Source organism: Oncorhynchus mykiss, chromosome 3, assembly GCF_013265735.2.
Source record: "Oncorhynchus mykiss isolate Arlee chromosome 3, USDA_OmykA_1.1, whole genome shotgun sequence".
Classification (NCBI taxonomy): domain Eukaryota; kingdom Metazoa; phylum Chordata; class Actinopteri; order Salmoniformes; family Salmonidae; genus Oncorhynchus; species Oncorhynchus mykiss.
In genome coordinates this window covers 40,473,213-40,495,539 of record NC_048567.1, presented here as the reverse complement: position 1 = coordinate 40,495,539, position 22,327 = coordinate 40,473,213, and the positions used below count along the sequence as shown (strand labels likewise).

General features: G+C 43.0%; 1 protein-coding gene across 2 annotated transcripts in view; it reads right to left on the bottom strand.

Annotated features, from left to right (window-relative positions):
* The window catches only part of dnah7 (dynein, axonemal, heavy chain 7), a 241,518-nt gene that overhangs the window by 207,139 nt on the left and 12,052 nt on the right, over nucleotides 1-22,327 (bottom strand). For both annotated transcript variants that reach the window (XM_036974097.1, XM_021596897.2), the window contains exons 10-17: nucleotides 21,337-21,520; nucleotides 21,078-21,257; nucleotides 20,583-20,855; nucleotides 16,472-16,599; nucleotides 14,382-14,460; nucleotides 6,724-6,948; nucleotides 5,187-5,333; nucleotides 4,505-4,825 (exon numbers count right to left, since the gene is read on the bottom strand). In XM_036974097.1, the coding sequence (XP_036829992.1) occupies nucleotides 4,505-4,825; nucleotides 5,187-5,333; nucleotides 6,724-6,948; nucleotides 14,382-14,460; nucleotides 16,472-16,599; nucleotides 20,583-20,855; nucleotides 21,078-21,257; nucleotides 21,337-21,520 (1,537 nt within the window). The remainder of the gene's footprint in view (nucleotides 1-4,504; nucleotides 4,826-5,186; nucleotides 5,334-6,723; nucleotides 6,949-14,381; nucleotides 14,461-16,471; nucleotides 16,600-20,582; nucleotides 20,856-21,077; nucleotides 21,258-21,336; nucleotides 21,521-22,327) is intronic.

Below are 22,327 nucleotides of genomic sequence, written 5' to 3'. Positions count from 1 at the left end.
TCAAAGTAGCCACGCTTTGCCGTGACAGTTTTGCACACTCTTGAAAATCTCTCAACCAGCTTCAATTGGAATGCTTTTTCAACAGTCTTGAAGGAGTTATGCTGAGCACTTGTTGGCTGCTTTTTCAACTCATCCCAACCCATCTAAATTGGGTTGAGGTTGGGTGATTGTGGAGGACATGTCATCTGATGCGGCACTCCATCATTCTCTTTCTTGGTCAAATAGCCCTTAAACAGCCTGGAGGTGTGTTGGGTCCTGTTGAAAAACAAATGATAGTCCCACTAAGCGCAAACCAGATGGGATGGAGTATCGCTGCAGAATGCTGTGGTATAGATGCTGGTTAAGTGTGCCTTGAAATCTAAATAAATCACTGTCAGTGTCACCGGCAAAGGAACCCCACAACAGTCACATCTTCTCCAGTGGGAACTACACATGCAGAGATCATCCGTTCACTATCTCAAATTTGGAGATGGTTGTCCTTCTGGAAGGTTCTCCCATCTCGTTAGAGGAACTCTAGAGCTCTGTCAAAGTGACCATCGGGTCCTTGGTTACCTCTCTGAACAAGGCCCTTCTCCCCCGATGGTCAGTTTGGCCAGGCGGCCAACACTGGGAAGAGTATTGGTGGTTCCAAACTTCTTCCATTTATGAATGATGGAGGCCACTGTGTTCTTCGGGACCTTCAATGCTGCAGACATTTTTTGGTACCCTTCCCCAGGTCTGTGGCTCGACACAATCATGTCTCGGTACTCTATGGACAATTCCTTCAATCTCATGACTTGGTTTTTACTCTTACATGCACTGGTAACTGTGGGACCTTAAATAGGCAGGTGTGTGCCTTTCCAAATCATGTCCAATCAATTGAATTTACCAAAGGTGGACTCCAATCGAGTTGTAGAAACATCTCAAGGATGATCAATGGAAACAGGATGCACCTGAGCTCAATTTCAAGTCTCATAGCAAAGGGTCTGAATGCTAATGTAAATAAGGTATCAGTTATTTTTGTTAAATACATTTGCAAAAATGTCTAAAAACCAGTTTTTGCTTTGGCATTATGGGGTATTGTTTGTAGATTGCTGATGATTTTTTAAAGTCCATTTTAGAATAAGGCTGTAATATAACAAAATGTGGAAAAAGTCAAGGGGTCTGAAATACTTTCTGAAGACACTGTATGTGCGTGTGATGGGATGTATAGACATTATGGACGGTATGCGGATTGAATATTTAGTATATCTGTAGAATACGTAGGATAGAATAGTATATATACAGCAGTAGTTTAATAGGGTGGCATTGACTAGAACCCTGTATATACATATGAAATGAGTATAACGCTATGTAAACTTTATTAGTGTTCTATTATACAGGTGTTCTATTATTAAAGTGATTCCATGTCTATGTACATAGGGCAGCAGCCTTTAAGGTGCAGGGTTAGCCCTCTTGTCCAGATGGGATAGAGGAGTACAAAGGCAATTGCTTCGTCCGTGGATCTATTGAGACGATATGCAAATTGAAGTGGGTCTAGGTATTAAGTAAGGTTGAGGTGATATGATTCTTAACTAGCCTCTCAAAGCAATTCATGAAGACAGGAGTGGGTGGTAAGGGGTGATCGTCATTTAGTTCAGTTACCTTTGCTTTCGTGGGTACAGGAGTAATGGTGGATATCTTAAAGCAAGTGGGCACAACAGACTGGGATAGGGAGAGATTGAATATGTCTGTAAACACTCCAGCCAGCTAGTCTGCACATGCTCGGCTAAGGATGCTGTCTGGGACGGGAAACTTGCAAGGGATAACATGCTTAAATGCCGTACTCATGTTGACAACAGGGAACGAGAGCCCACAGTCCTTGAGAACAGCCCGCGTCGATGGCACTGTGTTATCCTCAAATCCAGGTTGTTTGATTTCCTTATGGAGGGCATAACTGCAGTGTTTGTATTCAACCATTTTCCCAGTCACCTTGCCGTGGTTAAATTCAGTGATTCGTGCTTTGAGTTTTCCGCGAATGCTGCCATCGATCCATGTTTTTTGTTTTGGGTAGGTTATAATAGTCACAGTGGGAACAACATCCCCTATACACTTCCTGATGAACTCAGTCTGTGTGTCAGTGTATACGTCAATGTTATTCTCATAGGCAACCCGGAACATATCCCAGTCCACATGATCAAAACAATCTTGAAGCATGGATTGGGGCGTGCTCCCTCTGCTGTCTCCTGAAGTCCACAATCAGCTCCTTCATTTTGTTAATGCTGAGGGAGAGATAATTTACCTGGCACCACTCCGTCAGTGTCATGGCTCCACCTGTCACCAGAGGGCGGCAGAGACCATCCTAGAGACATTAATGACAGTCAGGTGTGTCCTATTTACTCAATATGATTTCCCTAAAAGAGGTGTGTTTTCTGTTGACTTTTGCTTAAGCTTGAATTGTGTGCCGTGTGCGTTGGTCTCCTGAGTGAGTTTGAGAATTGTTTTTTTCCCAGTGTTACTGTGAGCCTTCCGTTACCATTTCTCAGTAAAGTATTATGTTTATCCTTAACCACTAATTCCTCGTCTGGTCTCTTCTCTGCACCTGGGTGCAACCTCACCATGTCACAGCCAGGGCCCTCACCTCCCTGTAGGCTGTCTTGTCATTGATGGTAATCAGTTCTACTACTGTTGTGTCGTTTGCAAACGCAAAACGATCTTGAAGCATGGATTACGATTGGTCAGACCAGCATTGAATAGACCTTAGCACAGGAACATCCTGTTTGAGTTTCTGCCTATAGGAAGGGAGAATGGAATCGTTATCTGATTTGCCGAAGAGATGGCGGAGGAGGTCCTTGTAGCCTTCCTGGAAGGGAGAGTAACAATGGTTGAGTTTTTGATGCGCGAGTACTACAAGCAATGTGTTGATAGAACCTCGTCAGCATTTACCTCAGATTTAATTTGTTAAAGTTCCCAGCTACAATAAATGCGGCCTCAGGATATGCGGTTTCCAGTTTGCACAAAGTCAATTGTAGTTCCTTGAGGGCCATCGTGGTATCCGCTTGAGGGGGAATATACATGGCTGTGATAATAACCGAAGAGAATTCACTTGAGAGGTAATACAGTCAGCATTCGATTGTGAGGTATTCTAGGATGGGTGAACAAAACGACTTGAGTTCCTGTACGTTACCACAATCACACCATGAGTAGTTAATTATGAAACATAGATCTCCACCTTTCTTCTTCCTGGAGAGTTCATTCTTATCTGCATGATATAGCCTGCATGTACTGAGAACCCAGCTGGCTATATGGAAGGGGACAGTATATCCGGAGAGAGCCATGATTCCGTGAAACAGAGCATGTTACAGTCCCTGATGTCTCTGGAAGGAGATCCTCACCCTGAGCTGGTATACGTTATTGTTAAGAGATTGAACCTTAGCGAGTAATATACTCAGAAGGTGTGCATTCCTCCTGAGTCAGACTAGAAGTCCACTCTGAATACCTCTTCTCCGCCGGCGGTGTCTTGGAGCAGCCTCTGGGACAAGTTCAATTGCCTTGGGGGTATGAATAAAGGATCTTCCAGGCTGTATGTAATAACACATAACACAAAAAAAACATTCTGGGCCACTAATGATGAAAGAAATAACAATACAAAAAAAATACTGCAAAGTTGCTTAGGAGCTATAAACAGAGCTGCCTTTGAACAGGGTATGGTAGTAGGTGCCAAGTGGACTGGTTTGAGTTTTTCACGAACTGCAACGTTGCTGGGTTTTTCACGCTCAACAGTTTACCGTGTGTATCAAGAATGGTCCACCAAAAACAAACAAAATATATCTGATGTAAAATATACTGCTAAGTGATATACTGATAAGCTAGAAGCGGAAGCCTATGTATTGTTGTCCATTAGTTTACCCCAATTAGGGGAGGGGTGGTATGGTAAGGGGAAAACAATAAACAAGGAAAATATATTTAAAAAATATATATCTTTAAATTAATATATATATTTACAACAACAAAATATATATGGGGGGTTGGAAATGATGCAGCCAATTACAATGATGGAAGCCGCAATATTAAAGCTGATCCACCCCCCGAAAAAATAAGAATGGTCCACCACCCAAAGGACATCCAGCCATCTTGACGCAACTCTGGGAAGCATTGGAATCAACCTTTCGACACCCGACGAATTGAGCATGTTCTAAGGGAAAAAGTGGGTGCAACTCAACATTAGGAAGGTGTTCCTAATATTTTGTACACAGTGTATATTTGAATGCACTCATCTTGGTTTTCATTTGAATCATAATTTTATACATTGCTTGTTTGTATCAATTGCAAAGACATTGGCAACTTTGTATTCGTAGTCAACTTTGTTCAGAAGTTATCGGCGGTCACAGTGAGACGGATAAGTTTAGAGGAGATCTTCTGTGTTTAAGTGACGCTGGTGGGCAAAAAAAGCATTAACGACAGCCTTAGCTGTTCTATGAGTGGTCTGAGGCAGGTGTTAGATTAAGTTTTCAAGTGCAAAGATTTTCAATCAATCGCTACATACCTGTACGAGGGGGATGTGCTCCTTAAAGGCCTCCACCTCAGCCTTAACACGGCTAGCAATGTGCAGAGCCTTGGGCGTATCCCCGAAACCCTTCTCCAGCTTGTAAAGGGCACGCCAATAGTTGCCCACATCGCCCTCCACCTTGTCTGGGTTGACCGCGGACAGTGGCCCGTGAACCCATTTATGGTGCTGGTTCTGGAACTCTGCAGCCGTCTCGTAGAGGCGGAGGAAGGGGAGCAGGCGGTCCTGGACCTTCTTGCGCTGTGGGTACTGGGACACGGGCCAGTTGAAGGCCTCTTCCTCCTGGTTGAAGCCTTCGATCTGTAGGGGGAAGGGAGGTGGAGACAGAGACGTCAAGGCAAAGTGGACTGCCATGGGCAATTACAGTGGTAACATAAGAAAGCCATCATTAATTAATTGTCAAAGAAATGACTCAGTGTGAAACAGTTTTTTTTAAATACATGAGGCTGTGTGTTATTGGAGATACTGAACCTGCACACCATATGTAAACACAAACACACATCATCACTTTATCATACTGTCTCTGCTGCCCTCTACAGTCATTTCAGAGAAGAACAATAATATTTTATTGTCCACTGTTATTTTCAGATCAACCCCTTTCAGCAAGCATGCTAATTGCATAAAGCCCTGGCGAAAAGCTGAGGTTCCCAATCCTCCTCACCTTCTCCATGGCGGTGTCCAGTTTGGAGTTAAGGGTCTGTGCCTTTTTCAGGTACTTGCTGAGCTCGGACAGGTCCCCGAAGGTGACAAACTCCTCCACCTGCTTGGCATAGCTCTCTAGCTCCTCCACAAACCTCTCACACCGCAGCTAAAGAGGAAATACAGTGGGAGAGATACACATTTTGAGATAATTGTGCGTATGCACTATCAAAGTAGGTGAGTCAGTGGACTTGTACTTAAAGTGGGCAAGTCTAAATATATGTTGCTCTCTAACTCTCACAAAAACAATCCAGATTGACAAAATACTGCATTTATTAATTGGATGGTTCTCCCATCGATCGGGTTCCCACCAGAAATATCTGGGCATGGATTGACAAAGACTTAATGTTTAAACAAATATATATGAATGAGCTAGTTGAAAAGCAAAGATTTAAAGCAAAGATTATTTTTTTTTACATAGATCTTGCCTCACCCTAAATAGCAGGAAGCAGATTGTACTGTCAACTTTCCTGACAGTTCTTGACTATGGTGACACCATTTACCAGTTTGCAGCAGCCACTACTCTTAGAACTTTGGATGCTGTCTACGGTAGTGCCCTTCGCTTTATCACAGGTGACAGTTTTAATACTGCATCCTGCATCAAAAAGGTTTGCTGGTCCTCATTAAAGTCCCATAGATCACTTAATTATATATTTTTTGTTTACAAAGCTCTTCTACACAAGCTTCCAATTTACCTATTGTGTTGCTAACGTATAAAAGAATGAGCTACCAAATCCGCTCGCAGGATTGGTTAACTCTTGAGGTCCCTCGGGTCTTGACCAATTTAGGTAAATCCTCCTTTAGTTTTAGTGCCAACATTGTTGGAATAACCTACTAAATTCCTTGCATCTTGTTCCCTGGTGCCACTTGGGGAGTTTAGGACTCGGGTGTTGAATGAATTGAGGTTTGCAGTTGTTTCGATTGATGGTAGTGGTTTATTTGTTGACATTGTGGTGTTGAGGTTGTGCCTTGTGGTTATGTATATTCTTCTGGTTTTATTTGTAAGGTACATTTTACTTCCTGTTTGTGAGACAATGTTTGTACTCAGGGCACCATTGGGAATGAGACTGTGGTCTCAATTGGGCTACCCTGAATAAATAGAAGTTAATAAATGGTCTGGACATGACAACTTTTTAAATGAATGGTGATATGTAGTGATTTATGCTGGAGTTTTGTTGCAAGGTCATTTTAATACAAAGTACTGTATGTCATTGATGTGAGGTGGAGGATAATTGGTTGTTTTAGGTTATTGTGAGGGTTTGGTGTACTGTTAACTTTCAAGAGTGGCTTAGACAGATTATCAGGGTCATGTTCATCAGGCACCAAACTGACGAAAACAGAATGAAACAGGGAGGGACTACCTGGACCTGGTCCAATAATAAACACTAATTGGTGTTTTCAGTTGCAGTGTTTTACTACAATGAGCACTAATGAATACACCCAATATGTTTTTTGTTTTTTTTAACTTTCACTCTCCCTCCCTCTGCTGTCTAACTGACCTTAAGGCCACCCTGGTACTGCTCTGTCTTCTCCCTGGTGATCTGCCGGTGCTCCTCGAAGATGGAGGGCATTCGTGTGTGCCACTGGAAGGTCTGCCGGTTGAGGCGCATGTCCAGAGGGGAGAAGGTGACATAGTCCACTAGGAAACAAAGACGGGTCTTGGACTCTGACAGCTTGGTCTCCAGGAGGGGCATCTCCGTGGCCTCCACCTTGTCCACAAACGCCTGGTAAAGTGGGATAGAATGTGGTAAATTCTGGGAATAGGAAACTAGAAGGTCATAGTGATGCTTACTTTTATTTACAGATGTGTTTGCTGGTATTTGGCTGGCAAAGGGTGGCTACTTTGAAGAATCTCTAATATAAAATAAATGTTGATTTGTTCAACACTTTTTTGGTTACTACATAATTCCAAATGTGTTATTTTATAGTTTTGATGTCTTTACTTTTAGTCTACAAAGTAGAAAATTGAAAAAAATAAAGAAAACCCTGGAATGAGAAGGTGTGTCCAAACGTTTCACTGGTACTGTACATGTAAGTAGGGGTAAAGTGACTATGCTATGCACAGTAAAAAACAGCAAGTGGCAACAGTGTAAAAAAATATTGTTCAGCAGTCTTATGGCTTGGGGGTAGAAGCTGTTAAGAAGCCTTCTGGATTCACCATCTTTCTCTGGATTTTTAGACTTGAAAAATGTACATTTTTTACTTGGCTTTCCCACGATTCAAATGAAGTAGGGAGACGACTAGACTAGGCTATGTGACATGATTACATAGGGACCTCTTCACTAGCTGACCACCACTACCAAGATCTGTGTCAAGATCAGTTACTTACCCCACTGGCACTCCCTATAACCTCTATGTACAAATAAGGGAGTAGGTTTAGAATCAGTGTGGCAGGATAGGATGATTACATAGAAGGATCACCACGCTTTTACATGATGGTCTTTCTGGTGGGTGGGAGAAATAACGAGGAGGCAACTTTATTTAATGCTGATCGCTATTATTAGAATGTCTACAGTGCGAATAGCGAAATAATTAATAAATCATGCTGCGAAAGGTACCGGATCTGGGCAAATGGGTGCAGGAACAAACAAAGTCAAATTTGAGAGGTGCCGGATCCTGTTCAAATTAAACACTGCACTGGTGGATGACTAACTGATAGTCAACGGTAGGAAGGCTATAGCCTATGCATCCGAATAGAGAATGGGAGGCGCGCTTTACGAGAAGAGATTTATGAATAAAAATAGCTCATTTTTAAATTGTGGCCACCAGGTTTCACTCCAGTAGCCTACAGGCTTTTTGAGGATATACTTTCACTGTCTGACAGGTGGTAGGCTATTCCGCTCCTCAAACTAGACTGTAGGCTGTGCGCGTGTGAAAAATACAATTCCACAAAATTATGCAAATTAACCTATACTGATAAGCATGACCGGTCAAATGTATTTTTGCTGTCTAAACAATTAATGGTTAAATGTAAACATCCCTATTATTGAAAATATTTGTCTATTGATTTGGCACATTTTTCAATATATTGTTGAACAAAATAAACTCTACTGGCATATCAAAGTTTCAGTGGGATATCAGCGAGTTAAAGTTATGGCCCATTTTATATGGAGAAATTGGCATAGTAGGCAAAAAAAAAACAATTACAGCCCTCCTTTTACTTGTATCACTGGACACCCTGCAAATCACCAGCAGAGGGTGATTTTTTAAGAAGGTGGTGCTGCTGAGTATGGCCGGGGGTAGGCCCGGAGGTGGGCAGTGCCCCTTTGGACTCAAGATTTTTTTGAACACCAGTAACTGCCATTTCCAGCAATCTAAAGAAACATGTTGCCTTGTATGATAACAAATAAATATGATGACAACAACATTTTTATTTTTTTCTCTTATTTTTCTTACATAGTGGCACAACCAGTCCACAATGTGGCGAACCACCTCTCTCATTTTTTTTGTGGAGAAACCTGAAACCATTTACTCTGTTGGTAATGTTTACAAATTGGATCCTAACTCTAAAAGCAGCAGAGATCCAACTCTGGAACTTTGATACGCCCCGTAGAGCAGGGGCTACCAAACCTTTTTGTCCCGCGACCCCATTTCAATATAAAACACCATGTAAAAAAAGGGATGTAATCAACAGCCAATGTTTACTTTTTTAATTGGGACGATGATTGTCTATTAACAAATCAGTCTGACAGTACTTTTGGCCGTATTTCAATATGAAGGAAGATTAGTTTGAAGTGACTAAAATCCATCAGAAAGGTATTAGGAAGTTCTGAAAATCATCAGGCAATAATTTTGTATGACCTTCTGTGTAGAAGAGAACATCATGACTGATGTTCTTATTCCAACAGTCTGATTTAGTGCCTGGACTTCTGCACTCTGTTCAAATAAGGCTTATGGACATTGTTATCTTTTCTTTCAGTGATGGGGTCATAATGTTTTGTTGCTTAAATCGTTCACATTTTTTTACACTTTTTTTTTACTATGTCAGTATGTATCTGTTGTCAATGTTTTGGCGTCAAACTAGTTGTGAAAAAGTAAATAGTTGGACGAGGCGCAGAGGTTATGCCATTGTTAATTAGATGCTTTTTTCATCAATTAGGATATTTTCTCTTCAACCATATGTTCTATTTACTAGACACTCATGAACAATATAGAGACATATATAAACAATGCATACTACAATTGAAAATACATATTATACGTACAGTCGTGGTTTTGAGAATGACACAAATATTAATTTTAACAAAGTCTGCAGCCTCAGTTTGTATGATGGCAATTTGCATATACTCCAGAATGTTATGAAGAGTGATCAGATCAATTGCAAAGTCCCTCTTTGCCATGCAAATGAACTGAATCCCCAACAAAGATTTCCACTGCATTTCAGCCCTGCCACAAAAGGACCAGCTGACATCATGTCAGTGATTCTCTCGTTAACACAGGTGTGAGTGTTGATGAGGACAAGGCTGGAGATCACGCTGTCATGCTGATTGAGTTTGAATAACAGACTGGAAGCTTCAAAAGGAGGTTGGTGCTTGGAATCATTGTTCTTCCTCTGTAAACCATGGTTACCTGCAAGGAAACACATGCCGTCATCATTGCTTTGCGCAAAAAGGGCTTCACAGGCAAGGATATTGCTGCCAGTAAGATTGTACCTAAATCAACCAATTATCAGATCACCAAAAACTTCAATGAGAGCGGTTCAATTATTGTGAAGAAGGCTTCAGGGTGCCCAAGAAAGTCCAGCAAGCACCAGGACCGTCTCCTAAAGTTCATTCAGCTGCGGGATCGGGGCACCACCAGTACAGAGCTTGCTCAGGAATGGCAGCATGAGTACATCTGCACGCATAGTTAGGCGAAGACTTTTGGAGGATGGCCTGGTGTCAAGAAGGGCCGCAAAGAAGCCCCTTCTCTCCAGGAAAAACATCAGGGACAGACTGATATTCTGCAAAAGGTACAGATTGCTGAGGGATCCCCTTTCCGATTGTTTGGGGCATCCGGAAAAAAGCTTGTCCGGAGAAGACAATGTGAGCGCTACCATCAGTCCTGTGTCAGGCCAATAGTAAAGCATCCTGAGACCATTCATGTGTGGGGTTGCTTCTCAGCCAAGGAGGTGGGCTCACTCACAATTTTGCCTAAGAACACAGCCATGAATAAAGAATGGTGCCAACACATTCTCCAAGAGCAACTTCTCCCAACCATCCAGGAACAGTTTGGTGACGAACAATGCCTTTTCCAGCATGATGGAGCACCTTGCCATAAGGCAAAAGTGATAACTAAGTGGCTCGGGGAACAAAACATTGATATTTTGGGTCCATGGCCAGGAAACTCCCCAGACCTTAATCCAATTGAGATCTTGTGGTCAATCCTCAAAAGGAGGATGGACAAACAAAAACCAACAAATTCAGAAAAACTCCAAGCATTGATTATGCAAGAAGGGGCTGCCATCAGTCAGGATGTGGCCCAGAAGTTAATTGACAGCATGCCAGGGCAGATTGAAGAGGTCTTGAAAAAGAAGGGTCAACAATGCAAATATTGACTCTTTGCATCAACTTCAGGAAATTGTCAATAGCAGCCTTTGACACTTATGAAATGCTTGTAATTATACTTCAGTATTCCACAATAACATCTGACAAAAATATCTAAAGACACTGAAGCAGAAAACTTTGTGGTAATTAATATTTGTGTCAAAAACTTTTGGCCACGACTGTATATAAATCATAAATTACCAAAGATAAGATTACAAGCAGTTGAAGTCAGAAGTTTACATACACTTAGGTTAGAGACATTAAAACTAGTTTTTCAACAACTCCACAAATTTCTTGTTAATAAACGATAGTTTTGGCAAGTCGGTTAGGTGTGAGTGATTATATCACAAGTAATTTTTCCAAAGAATGTTTACACAGATTATTTCAATTATAATTCACTGTATCACAATTCCAGTGGGTCAGAAGTTTACATACACTAAGTTGACTGTGCCTTGGAAAATTCCAGAAATTATGTCATGGCTTTAGAAGCTTCTGATAGGCTAATTGACATCATTGGAGGTGTACCTGTGGATGTATTTCAAGGCCTACCTTCAAACTCAGTGCCTCTTTGCTTGACATCATAGGAAAATCAAAAGAAATCAGCCAAGACCTCAGAAAAAAAATTGTAGACCTCCACAAGTTTGGTTCATCCATGGGAGCAATTTCCAAACGCCTGAAGACACCATGTTCATCTGTACAAACAATAGTAAGCAAGCATAAACACCATGGGACCACGCAGCCGTCATATCGCTCAGGAAGGAGACGCATTCTGTCTCCTAGAGATGAACGTATGTTGGTGCAAAAAGTGTAAATCAATCACAGGACAACAGCAAAGAACCTTGTGAAGATGCTGGAGGAAACAGGTACAAAAGTATCTATATCCACAGTAAAACGAGTCTTATATCAACATAACCTGAAAGGCCGCACAGCAAAGAAGAAGCCACTGCTCCAAAACCGCCACAAAAAAGCCAGACTAGGGTTTGCAACTGCACATGGGGACAAAGATCATACTTTTTGGAGAAATGTCTTCTGTCTGATGAAACAAACATAGAACTGTTTGGCCATAATGAACATTGTTATGTTTGGAGGAAAAAGGGGGATGCTTGCAAGCCGAAGAACACCATCCCAACCGTGAAGCACAGGGTTGGCAGCATCATGTTGTGGGGGTGCTTTGCTGCAGGAGGGACTGGTGCACTTCACAAAATAGAGGGCGTCATGAGGAAGAAAATGATGTGGATCTATTGAAGCAACATCTCAAGACATCAGTCAGGAAGTTAAAAGCTTGGTCGTAAATGGGTCTTCCAAATGGCCAATGACCCCAAGCATACTTAAGGACAACAAAGTCAAGGTATTGGAGTTGCCATCTCAAAGCCCTGACCTCAATCCCATAGAAAATGTGTGTGCAGAACTGAAAAAGCATGTGCGAGCATGGAGGCCTACAAACCTGACTCACTTACACCAGCTCTGTTAGGAGCTGGGAAGCTTGTGGAAGGCTACCAGAAACGTTTCATCCAAGTTAAACATTTTAAAGACAATGCTATCAAATACTAATTGAGTGTATGTAAACTTCTGACCCACTGGGAATGTGAGGAAAGAAATTATTCTCTCTACTATTATTCTGACATTTCACATTCTTAAAGTGGTGATCCTAACTGACCTAAAACAGGGAATTCTTACCAGGATTAAATGTCAGGAATTGTGAAAAACTGAGTTTAAATGTATTTGGCAAAGGTGTATGTAAATTTCCGAATTCAACTGTAGATGCAGTAAAGGAGTCAATGGAGCACAGATCATCCCATTGAGCATATTGGTGCACATTCAAACAATCTGATATAACAAAGAGGATATTCGTCAAATCCTTCAAGATTTATGTATTACAACAGGCACTTAAGTCCGATTTTCATATATTTGACTGCTTTCGGAGCAAAACATTTAGATGTTGTCCCTTTTCAGGTTTAGAAGAAGTGTCTGCTAAATGCTAACTAACATTCCTATAAATGGGTTGGCTGACAACGTGACGAAAACAATGTGCGCGTTCCATGGGGCAGAAGGCTGCCTGTTGTTGTGATTCTGTATGGCCAGATTCCTAGCAAGAATGACAAGAAACTGTAATGTGGGGAATCGTAAGTGGCTTGCGTCATCTTGTTATCAAATCAAGTCAAATTGTATTTGTCACATGCGCCGAATACAACAGGTGAAATGCTTACTTACAATCCCTTAGCATAGTTAATAAACAGAGAGTAGCAGCAGTGTAAAAACAAAGGGGGGGGGGTTATTAATGTAAATAGTGGGGGGTGGCCATTTTAATAATTGTTCAGCACTCTTACGTCTTGGGAATAGAAGCTGTTAAGGAGCCTCTTGGACCTAGACTTGGCGCTACAGTACCGCTTGCCGTGCAGTAGCAGAGAGAACAGTCTAGGACTTGGAGTTACTGGAGTCTTTGACCATTTTTTGGGCCTTCTTCTGACACTGCCTAATATATAGGTCCTAGATGGCAGGAAGCTTGGCACCAGTGGTGTACTGGGCCATACACACTATCCTCTGTAGCGCCTTACGGTTGGATGCCGAGTTGTTGCCATACCAGGCGGTGATGCAACGGGTCAAGATTATCTTGATGGTGCATTTTGAGGATCTGGAGACCCATGCCAAAACTTTTCAGTCTCCTGAGGGAGAAAATATGTTGTTGTGCCCTGTTCACAACTTTCTAGGTGTGTTTAGACCATGATAGTTTGTTGGTGATGTGGACACCAAGGAACTTGAAACTCTCGACCCGCCCCACTACAACCCCGTCCATGTGAATGGGGGCGTGTTCGACCTTCCTTTTCCTGTAGTCCACGATTGAGATCATGTCTTGTTTTGAGGTGTTTTGACTGATTTCATGTCAATGCTAATATGCCTAAAATTCGCTAGCTAACCAACAACTAACAAAGTATTTGAGAAACAACGAGTGGTCATTCAGCAAATGTATTTGTCTTTTCAATAAACATTAGAGATGAAATATAGCTTACATGTTGTCAACAATCTAAGCCAACCTCATCTGTTGTGTCCCATGGTTGTGCACACATTGTTTTTATTGCTAAACAACCAACCTGTCAATAAGCTGGTTAGCATAGAGAAATTGTTGGTGGTAGTCAAAGTCGTTTTTAACCATAATGCAGTTGATTGGTGACGATGACATGAACGTGTTGGGGTTGACATCCATACAATCATTTTACTCCGATTTTTACGTTAACATGGTGTGAAATTCACATATAAACAATTGCCTAAATGTAGGCTACTTTTTCTGGGGGGCAATGAGGAGATTCAGGATCTTTCCCCCACGACCCTTTCCCCCACGTGTTTCCATGGCAATTCCATTGTTTTGGTCGAGTTCGATTGACCTCTTTACCACAACTATTGCTATAGATATTCTGTTAATTACCAAAATTACTCAAGATTCCAGTAACTTTGGTATTATTATTTTTAGATTATTATTTTAGATACAAATGTCAAATCTGTCAACAATCATTCCTCCAAAGGACTGTTCTATAGTTTACATTCTGTGGAAATCCCCCAAATCATGGTATTTTATGTCTGGGTTTCAAATCACTCATGATACACACTACAGCAGCGAGTGTAACGGGGGAACTTACCTTGAGCTCCATCAGTTCCTGTGTGTTGGGAGGGGTGCTCAGTGCATTATCTGCGATCTTCTCAAATTCATCACAGAGCCTGCAGTCACACACACACAGGCACACACAGGACACACACACACGATAACCGAAATTTTACATTTTTGCGGCCTTTTAAGCTTTAACATACACACATGGACGCAGCGGTCTAAGGCACTGCATCTCAGTGCGAGAGGCGTCACTAAAGTCCCTGGTTCGAATCCAGGCTGTATCACATCCGGCCGTGATTGGGAGTTCCACAGGGCGGCCCACAATTGGCCCAGCATCGCCCGTTTTGGCCGGGGGTAGGCCGTCATTGTAAATAAGAATTTGTTATTAAGTGACTTGCCTAGTTAAATAAAGGTTACACACACACACACACACCAAAAAGTTATTTTGTTGGCATTTACGTATGTCGCCATTACCAGTAAAACATAATCAAAACCTAATTTCTTTCACGTACTTGCTGCGATGATTCCTTAGTTCATTTGTTCAGTCATTTCATTCTCAACCAGGATTTCTATGGAACGCTGTTTGGGTCTTTGCGTGTCAAAAAACATACTATTTAACACTATTTTGTCAAATAAGCTTGTTGACCAATCAGGACCTGAATATGACTGCACGTCACATAATAATTTAAAGCATTCATACATTTTTTACGTAGTTATTACACATTGATTACACTATCACTCGTATTTCATATGTCACAACGATTCATCGAAACGTATGCTATGATGCTGTTAAAGTTGTCTGGGCTTGAGTGTGCTGCTCATAAAAAAAAGCTAGCTAGCTCATGGATGCAAACAATGTTCTTCCTCAAAAACATAGCAAAACAAAATAATCTGTTTAAGTAGCTATAGTTAACTATATAGCTAGGTGTCATCATCTAAAATAACCCTAATTTATAATACAGTTCTTATTTGATTAATGGTGGTCCCACCCATCTATGTGAAGCTAGCCACAATAAGGATTAGCCACAATAGTGGACTTTGCGGTTAGCCTTCATAAAAGTATGGCATAATTCTACTATTTGTATTCATTTGCAACACTGTCGAATGACATACTTTTATTTTGAAGGCAAACCGAAAATTCCACTATTGTGCCTAATTTTTATTGTGGCTAGCTTACCAACACATAACCCGGTCCGGTCGAGCCTCACTAGCCAGATGAAGCTAGCTGGCTGCTTATAACGTTAGCTTTGGGCAACAGGGTTAAGTAGCTGACTAGCTATTTATTTTCATGACCTGAAGTTCAATTTCAATAGGCAAACAACAATACTTACTCACAAGGATTCCTAAATCATTGCTAAGAATAATGAAAATGACTGCAGTTTTTACTGGTCATTGTTTTCAGGCTGGTTGTATTGGTGCTAGCTAGGTACCAAGCTAAAGCTAGCTACCCCAGGAGTTGCGGTCGAACAAATGATGCTTTATTACCAACGCGGTATTGTAAACACATCGTTCGTGGCCGAAGTTTGCTTGTTTGCTGACTTTTTTGTACAGCTTTGACAGTGCTACTGTATCTTTTTTGACACGCAAAGATCCAAACGGCATTCCATAGTATGTATGTTGTGAAGCTAATAGCAGTGACGCTATTACTGTTTAACTCCCGTAGGACAACATCGGAAAAATAGCGCACTTGGTACTGTTAACTAGATCCTCACAGCAGACATTGTGGGCTAGTTAGGAATGCTGTGTTGCACGTATAGCGCAACATTTTACCTGGCGTCATTACGTCACGTACCTTCGTTATATAGGTATGATCATCAGCTTTGACATCGTTTTTTCACATCAGGCGCTAAACTAGACATCGGCCGATACCGATGATGGCATTTTTAGCTAATATTGTCCGATTCCGATATGTTCACCGATATATCGTGCATCCCTAGTCAAAAGTGAGAAGTTTGATTGCAGAATGTATTTTTATGCCCAAGGTATTTCTTGAGGAGAACCTTCACTCTGACAGAGCACTTTCTGCAATGACCTCAGGGATGATTTTTGTGTGTGCTTTGTTTAGACCTAAGGTTCATTCTGAGAGAATGGGAATCTTCACAGGGTAGAAAAGTGACTCACTTCTTGTTCATTTCCTGGTGGTTTTCCAACATATGTGTGACCAGATGTTGCCGCAGTCCCTCGGCACGCTTCACCAGGGCACGGACCAGTTCGTGGCAGTGCACTTCAAACATACCCAGGCGCACCACCTGTTGTGCACAATATGTCAGGGAAGAGAAGACAATGAAAAATAAAATCTCTATTGCAAACAATGTTTTAATGACCAAAGCTTGTTAACAATGCTGCTTGAAACTAGCGTTGTAACCCTAAATCCTAGCAACACTTTATCAAGCTCAATACCAACAGTGGTTGCAATAGCCTATCACTGCTCAAAATGACTGCAGTGAAGCATATCCTCCAAACAAATCCAAACAGTCCATACTCTCAGGCACCCAGTATCTATTGCAATAGACTACTACTTCCGGCGCCGACAGAGATGGCCGCCTCGCTTCGCGTTCCTAGGAAACTATGCAGTTTTTTGGTTTTTTACGTGTTATTTCTTACATTAGTACCCCAGGTCATCTTAGGTTTCATTACATACAGTCGAGAAGAACTACTGAATATAAGATCAGCATCAACTCACCATCAGTACGACCAAGAATATGTTTTTCGCGACGCGGATCCTGTGTTCTGCCTTACAAACAGGACAACGGAGTGGATCCTATGCAGCGACCCAAAAAAACAACTCCGAAAGAGAGGGAAACGAGGCGGTCTTCTGGTCAGACTCCGGAGACGGGCACAGCGCGCACCACTCCCTAGCATTCTTCTTGCCAATGTCCAGTCTCTTGACAACAAGGTTGATGAAATCCGAGCAAGGGTAGCATTCCAGAGGGACATCAGAGACTGTAACGTCCTTTGCTTCACGGAAACGTGGCTTACTGGAGAGACGCTTTCCGAAGCGGTGCAGCCAACAGGTTTCTCCACGCATCGCGCAGACAGGAAAAAACATCTTTCTGGTAAAAAGAGGGGCGGGGGCGTATGCCTTATGACTAACGTGACATGGTGCGATGAAAGAAACATACAGGAACTCAAATCCTTCTGTTCACCTGATTTAGAATTCCTCACAATCAAATGTAGACCGCATTATCTACCAAGAGAATTCTCTTCGATTATAATCACAGCCGTATATATCCCCCCCCAAGCAGACACATCGATGGCTCTGAACGAACTTTATTTAACTCTCTGCAAACTGGAAACAATTTATCCGGAGGCTGCATTCATTGTAGCTGGGGATTTTAACAAGGCTAATCTGAAAACAAGACTCCCCAAATTTTATCAGCATATCGATTGCGCAACCAGGGGAGGAAAGACCTTGGACCATTGTTACTCTAACTTCCGCGACGCATATAAGGCCCTGCCCCGCCCCCCTTTCGGAAAAGCTGACCACGACTCCATTTTGTTGATCCCTGCCTACAGACAGAAACTAAAACAAGAGGCTCCCACGCTGAGGTCTGTCCAACGCTGGTCCGACCAAGCTGACTCCACACTCCAAGACTGCTTCCATCACGTGGACTGGGAGATGTTTCGTATTGCGTCAGATAACAACATTGACGAATACGCTGATTCGGTGTGCGAGTTCATTAGAACCTGCGTTGAAGATGTCGTTCCCATAGCAACGATTAAAACATTCCCTAACCAGAAACCGTGGATTGATGGCAGCATTCGTGTGAAACTGAAAGCGCGAACCACTGCTTTTAATCAGGGCAAGGTGTCTGGTAACATGACCGAATACAAACAGTGCAGCTATTCCCTCCGCAAGGCTATCAAACAAGCTAAGCGCCAGTACAGAGACAAAGTAGAATCTCAATTCAACGGCTCAGACACAAGAGGCATGTGGCAGGGTCTACAGTCAATCACGGACTACAGGAAGAAACCCAGCCCAGTCACGGACCAGGATGTCTTGCTCCCAGGCAGACTAAATAACTTTTTTGCCCGCTTTGAGGACAATACAGTGCCACTGACACGGCCTGCAACGAAAACATGCGGTCTCTCCTTCACTGCAGCCGAGGTGAGTAAGACATTTAAACGTGTTAACCCTCGCAAGGCTGCAAGCCCAGATGGCATCCCCAGCCGCGCCCTCAGAGCATGCGCAGACCAGCTGGCCGGTGTGTTTACGGACATATTCAATCAATCCCTATACCAGTCTGCTGTTCCCACATGCTTCAAGAGGGCCACCATTGTTCCTGTTCCCAAGAAAGCTAAGGTAACTGAGCTAAATGACTACCGCCCCGTAGCACTCACATCCGTCATCATGAAGTGCTTTGAGAGACTAGTCAAGGACCATATCACCTCCACCCTACCTGACACCCTAGACCCACTCCAATTTGCTTACCGCCCAAATAGGTCCACAGACGATGCAATCTCAACCACACTGCACACTGCCCTAACCCATCTGGACAAGAGGAATACCTATGTGAGAATGCTGTTCATCGACTACAGCTCGGCATTCAACACCATAGTACCCTCCAAGCTCGAGACCCTGGGTCTCGACCCCGCCCTGTGCAACTGGGTACTGGACTTCCTGACGGGCCGCCCCCAGGTGGTGAGGGTAGGCAACAACATCTCCTCCCCGCTGATCCTCAACACTGGGGCCCCACAAGGTTGCGTTCTGAGCCCTCTCCTGTACTCCCTGTTCACCCACGACTGCGTGGCCACGCACGCCTCCAACTCAATCATCAAGTTTGCGGACGACACAACAGTGGTAGGCTTGATTACCAACAACGATGAGACGGCCTACAGGGAGGAGGTGAGGGCCCTCGGAGTGTGGTGTCAGGAAAACAACCTCACACTCAACGTCAACAAAACTAAGGAGATGATTGTGGACTTCAGGAAACAGCAGAGGGAACACCCCCCTATCCACATCGATGGAACAGTAGTGGAGAGGGTAGCAAGTTTTAAGTTCCTCGGCATACACATCACAGACAAACTGAATTGGTCCACTCACACAGACAGCATCGTGAAGAAGGCGCAGCAGCGCCTCTTCAACCTCAGGAGGCTGAAGAAATTTGGCTTGTCACCAAAAGCACTCACAAACTTCTACAGATGCACAATCGAGAGCATCCTGGCGGGCTGTATCACCGCCTGGTATGGCAACTGCACCGCCCTCAACCGTAAGGCTCTCCAGAGGGTAGTGAGGTCTGCACAACGCATCACCGGGGGCAAACTACCTGCCCTCCAGGACACCTACACCACCCGATGTCACAGGAAGGCCATAAAGATCATCAAGGACATCAACCACCCGAGCCACTGCCTGTTCACCCCGCTATCATCCAGAAGGCGAGGTCAGTACAGGTGCATCAAAGCTGGGACCGAGAGACTGAAAAACAGCTTCTATCTCAAGGCCATCAGACTGTTAAACAGCCACCACTAACACTGAGTGGCTGCTGCCAACACACTGACACTGACTCAACTCCAGCCACTTTAATAATGGGAATTGATGGGAAATGATGTAAATATATCACTAGCCACTTTAAACAATGCTACCTTATATAAATGTTACTTACCCTACATTATTCATCTCATATGCATACGTATATACTGTACTCTATATCATCGACGGTATCCTTATGTAATACATGTATCACTAGCCACTTTATACTATACTATGCCACTTTGTTTACATACTCATCTCATTTGTACATAATGTACCCGATACCATCTACTGTATCTTGCCTATACTGCTCTGTACCATCACTCATTCATATATCCTTATGTACATATTCTTTATCCCCTTACACTGTGTACAAGACAGTAGTTTTGGAATTGTTAGTTAGATTACTTGTTATTACTGCATTGTCGGAACTAGAAGCACAAGCATTTCGCTACACTCGCATTAACATCTGCTAACCATGTGTATGTGACAAATAAAATTTGATTTGATTTGATTTATTGAGTATATCCCCATTTTGTATATGCATCATTTCCCAGGCCTAAATGTCCTCAATAAAGATAAAATGTGTTTCACCTTCCTTAGTTCAATTTACTTTTGAATGTAGGTGTACTTATTTTACGTAACTCTGTTAATAAAGAGGCGTATGGTGGGATGGGGGAGGCCAAAATGAGCAATTCAACTTCCATGGGGTATCTTTAAAATGGACTAAAATGTAACATTCGGTATAAACTAGATCCACACCTTGCTGGAGCTGTACTGGATCTCATCTGCCAGCTGTTGGTAACGGGTGACCTCTATCATGATCTCTGGGAAGGAATGCTGCTCGCGGAGGAACTGCTCCACGTCATCCTGGGCCTGCTGGGACACCAGGGGAGCGTACTTGTCGTAGAGTCGCACATGCTCCAGAGGCCCGGCGCTCTCCTCCCAGATTACCCTCCTCACCTCCTCCTGCTGGGCCTGCATGATCTCCGGGAGGACGATGGGCTTGAGTGTGCCCCCGCTCTGGCAGCCCGGCTTGGGAAGAGTGTTGTAGGATGGAAGGTGGATGAGGTGATATGGTGGGTGTGAAGTCTTATACTCGTGCAGTAAATTGTGAGGGTAAGTGACAGTCACACAAACACAGTAGGATGTCTACTTCTCCAATTCAAGCCAAAGAGATACACAGTGGCACTTTCATCCCAACATACACACACACACACACACACACACACACACACACACACACACACATATTACCCATTCTGAGTAGAGCTTGGTCTCCACGCGCGGCACCAAGCTGATGGATTTCAGCATGATGTCGTAGACGTTGAGAAGGATGACCTCAAAGTCTTTGAAGTCAGGCTCAAACTTGATGTCATTCTCATCCAGGATCAGACGCAGGACAAAGCCAGGGTGCTCATAGGCCCTCACCGAGTACTGGGAGATAGGACCCCAAAATCAAAATGACTGGCGTACACTGAGTGTGTGTGTGTGTGTGTGTGTGTATTGTAGTTACCGGGTCCTGGGAAATGAGGTGTGTGTAATCCTGGATGGACTCCAGTGCTAGACTCTGGAGCTGTGAGGCCATCAGGGCAGCCACACAGTTGAAGAAGGACTGCAGTTTGGCTGCGTTGGTGTTGCTGGGGACCAGCTTGCGTTTGTTCCCCTGGTAGTAAATGTGCTGAACTTCGGGAAACCACCTATTCATAAGCACAAAGTTAGGGTATAGGTTAGAAATGGAAGACAAGAAACAGCCCGGCTAAGATGCTACTTTTCACTGACATGCTACCTCGGAAGCCTGCTACAGTTATTTTTAGGTGTTCGGTTGTATCAAGCACAGGAGGTTGGTGGCACCTTAATTGGGGAAGACGGGCTCATGGTAATGGTTGGAGCGGAATAAGTGGAATGGTATCAAATACATCAAACACATGGGATCTTTCTCAATATGCATTCTACTGTGCTCCACACTCTCATGCTCCGAGTGTAATCTCCGACGACGCTCTCTTGAGTAAGTTCTTGTGAGGACGTGAGTGTGGAGAATGCATAAAACATTACATTTCAGAAGCACTCGCACTCCCCTTACTGTATTACCTCACGTTTCACCTCCCCATTCACTGAACCTTCTTCCAGGCAGGACAATGGCAAAAATAGACCAAACAAGACAAAGCAACTGTTTTACTTCATAACTATCAGCTAGCTATATGTGAATCGTAAAAATCTATCTAGTCAGGTTGTTTAACAAGTAAAAATGAACAAAAAAACAAATATTATGCAAGATAGATGTCAATTCTTCTTGGGTAGCTACCTAACCATTCTTCGTGGCTTTCTGGCTAGCTAACAGTAGTAGCTAGACAGTTAGCCCTATTGACTCATAGCCTTGCGATCTATAGTACGTAGGCAGGTAAACATGCCAAAACTAACACAGCATGTATTTATTAACGTATCAAGATAAAATAGTGTTGTCAGGCAACATATGACATGTGAATAGTCAGCATTTCATTATCGCT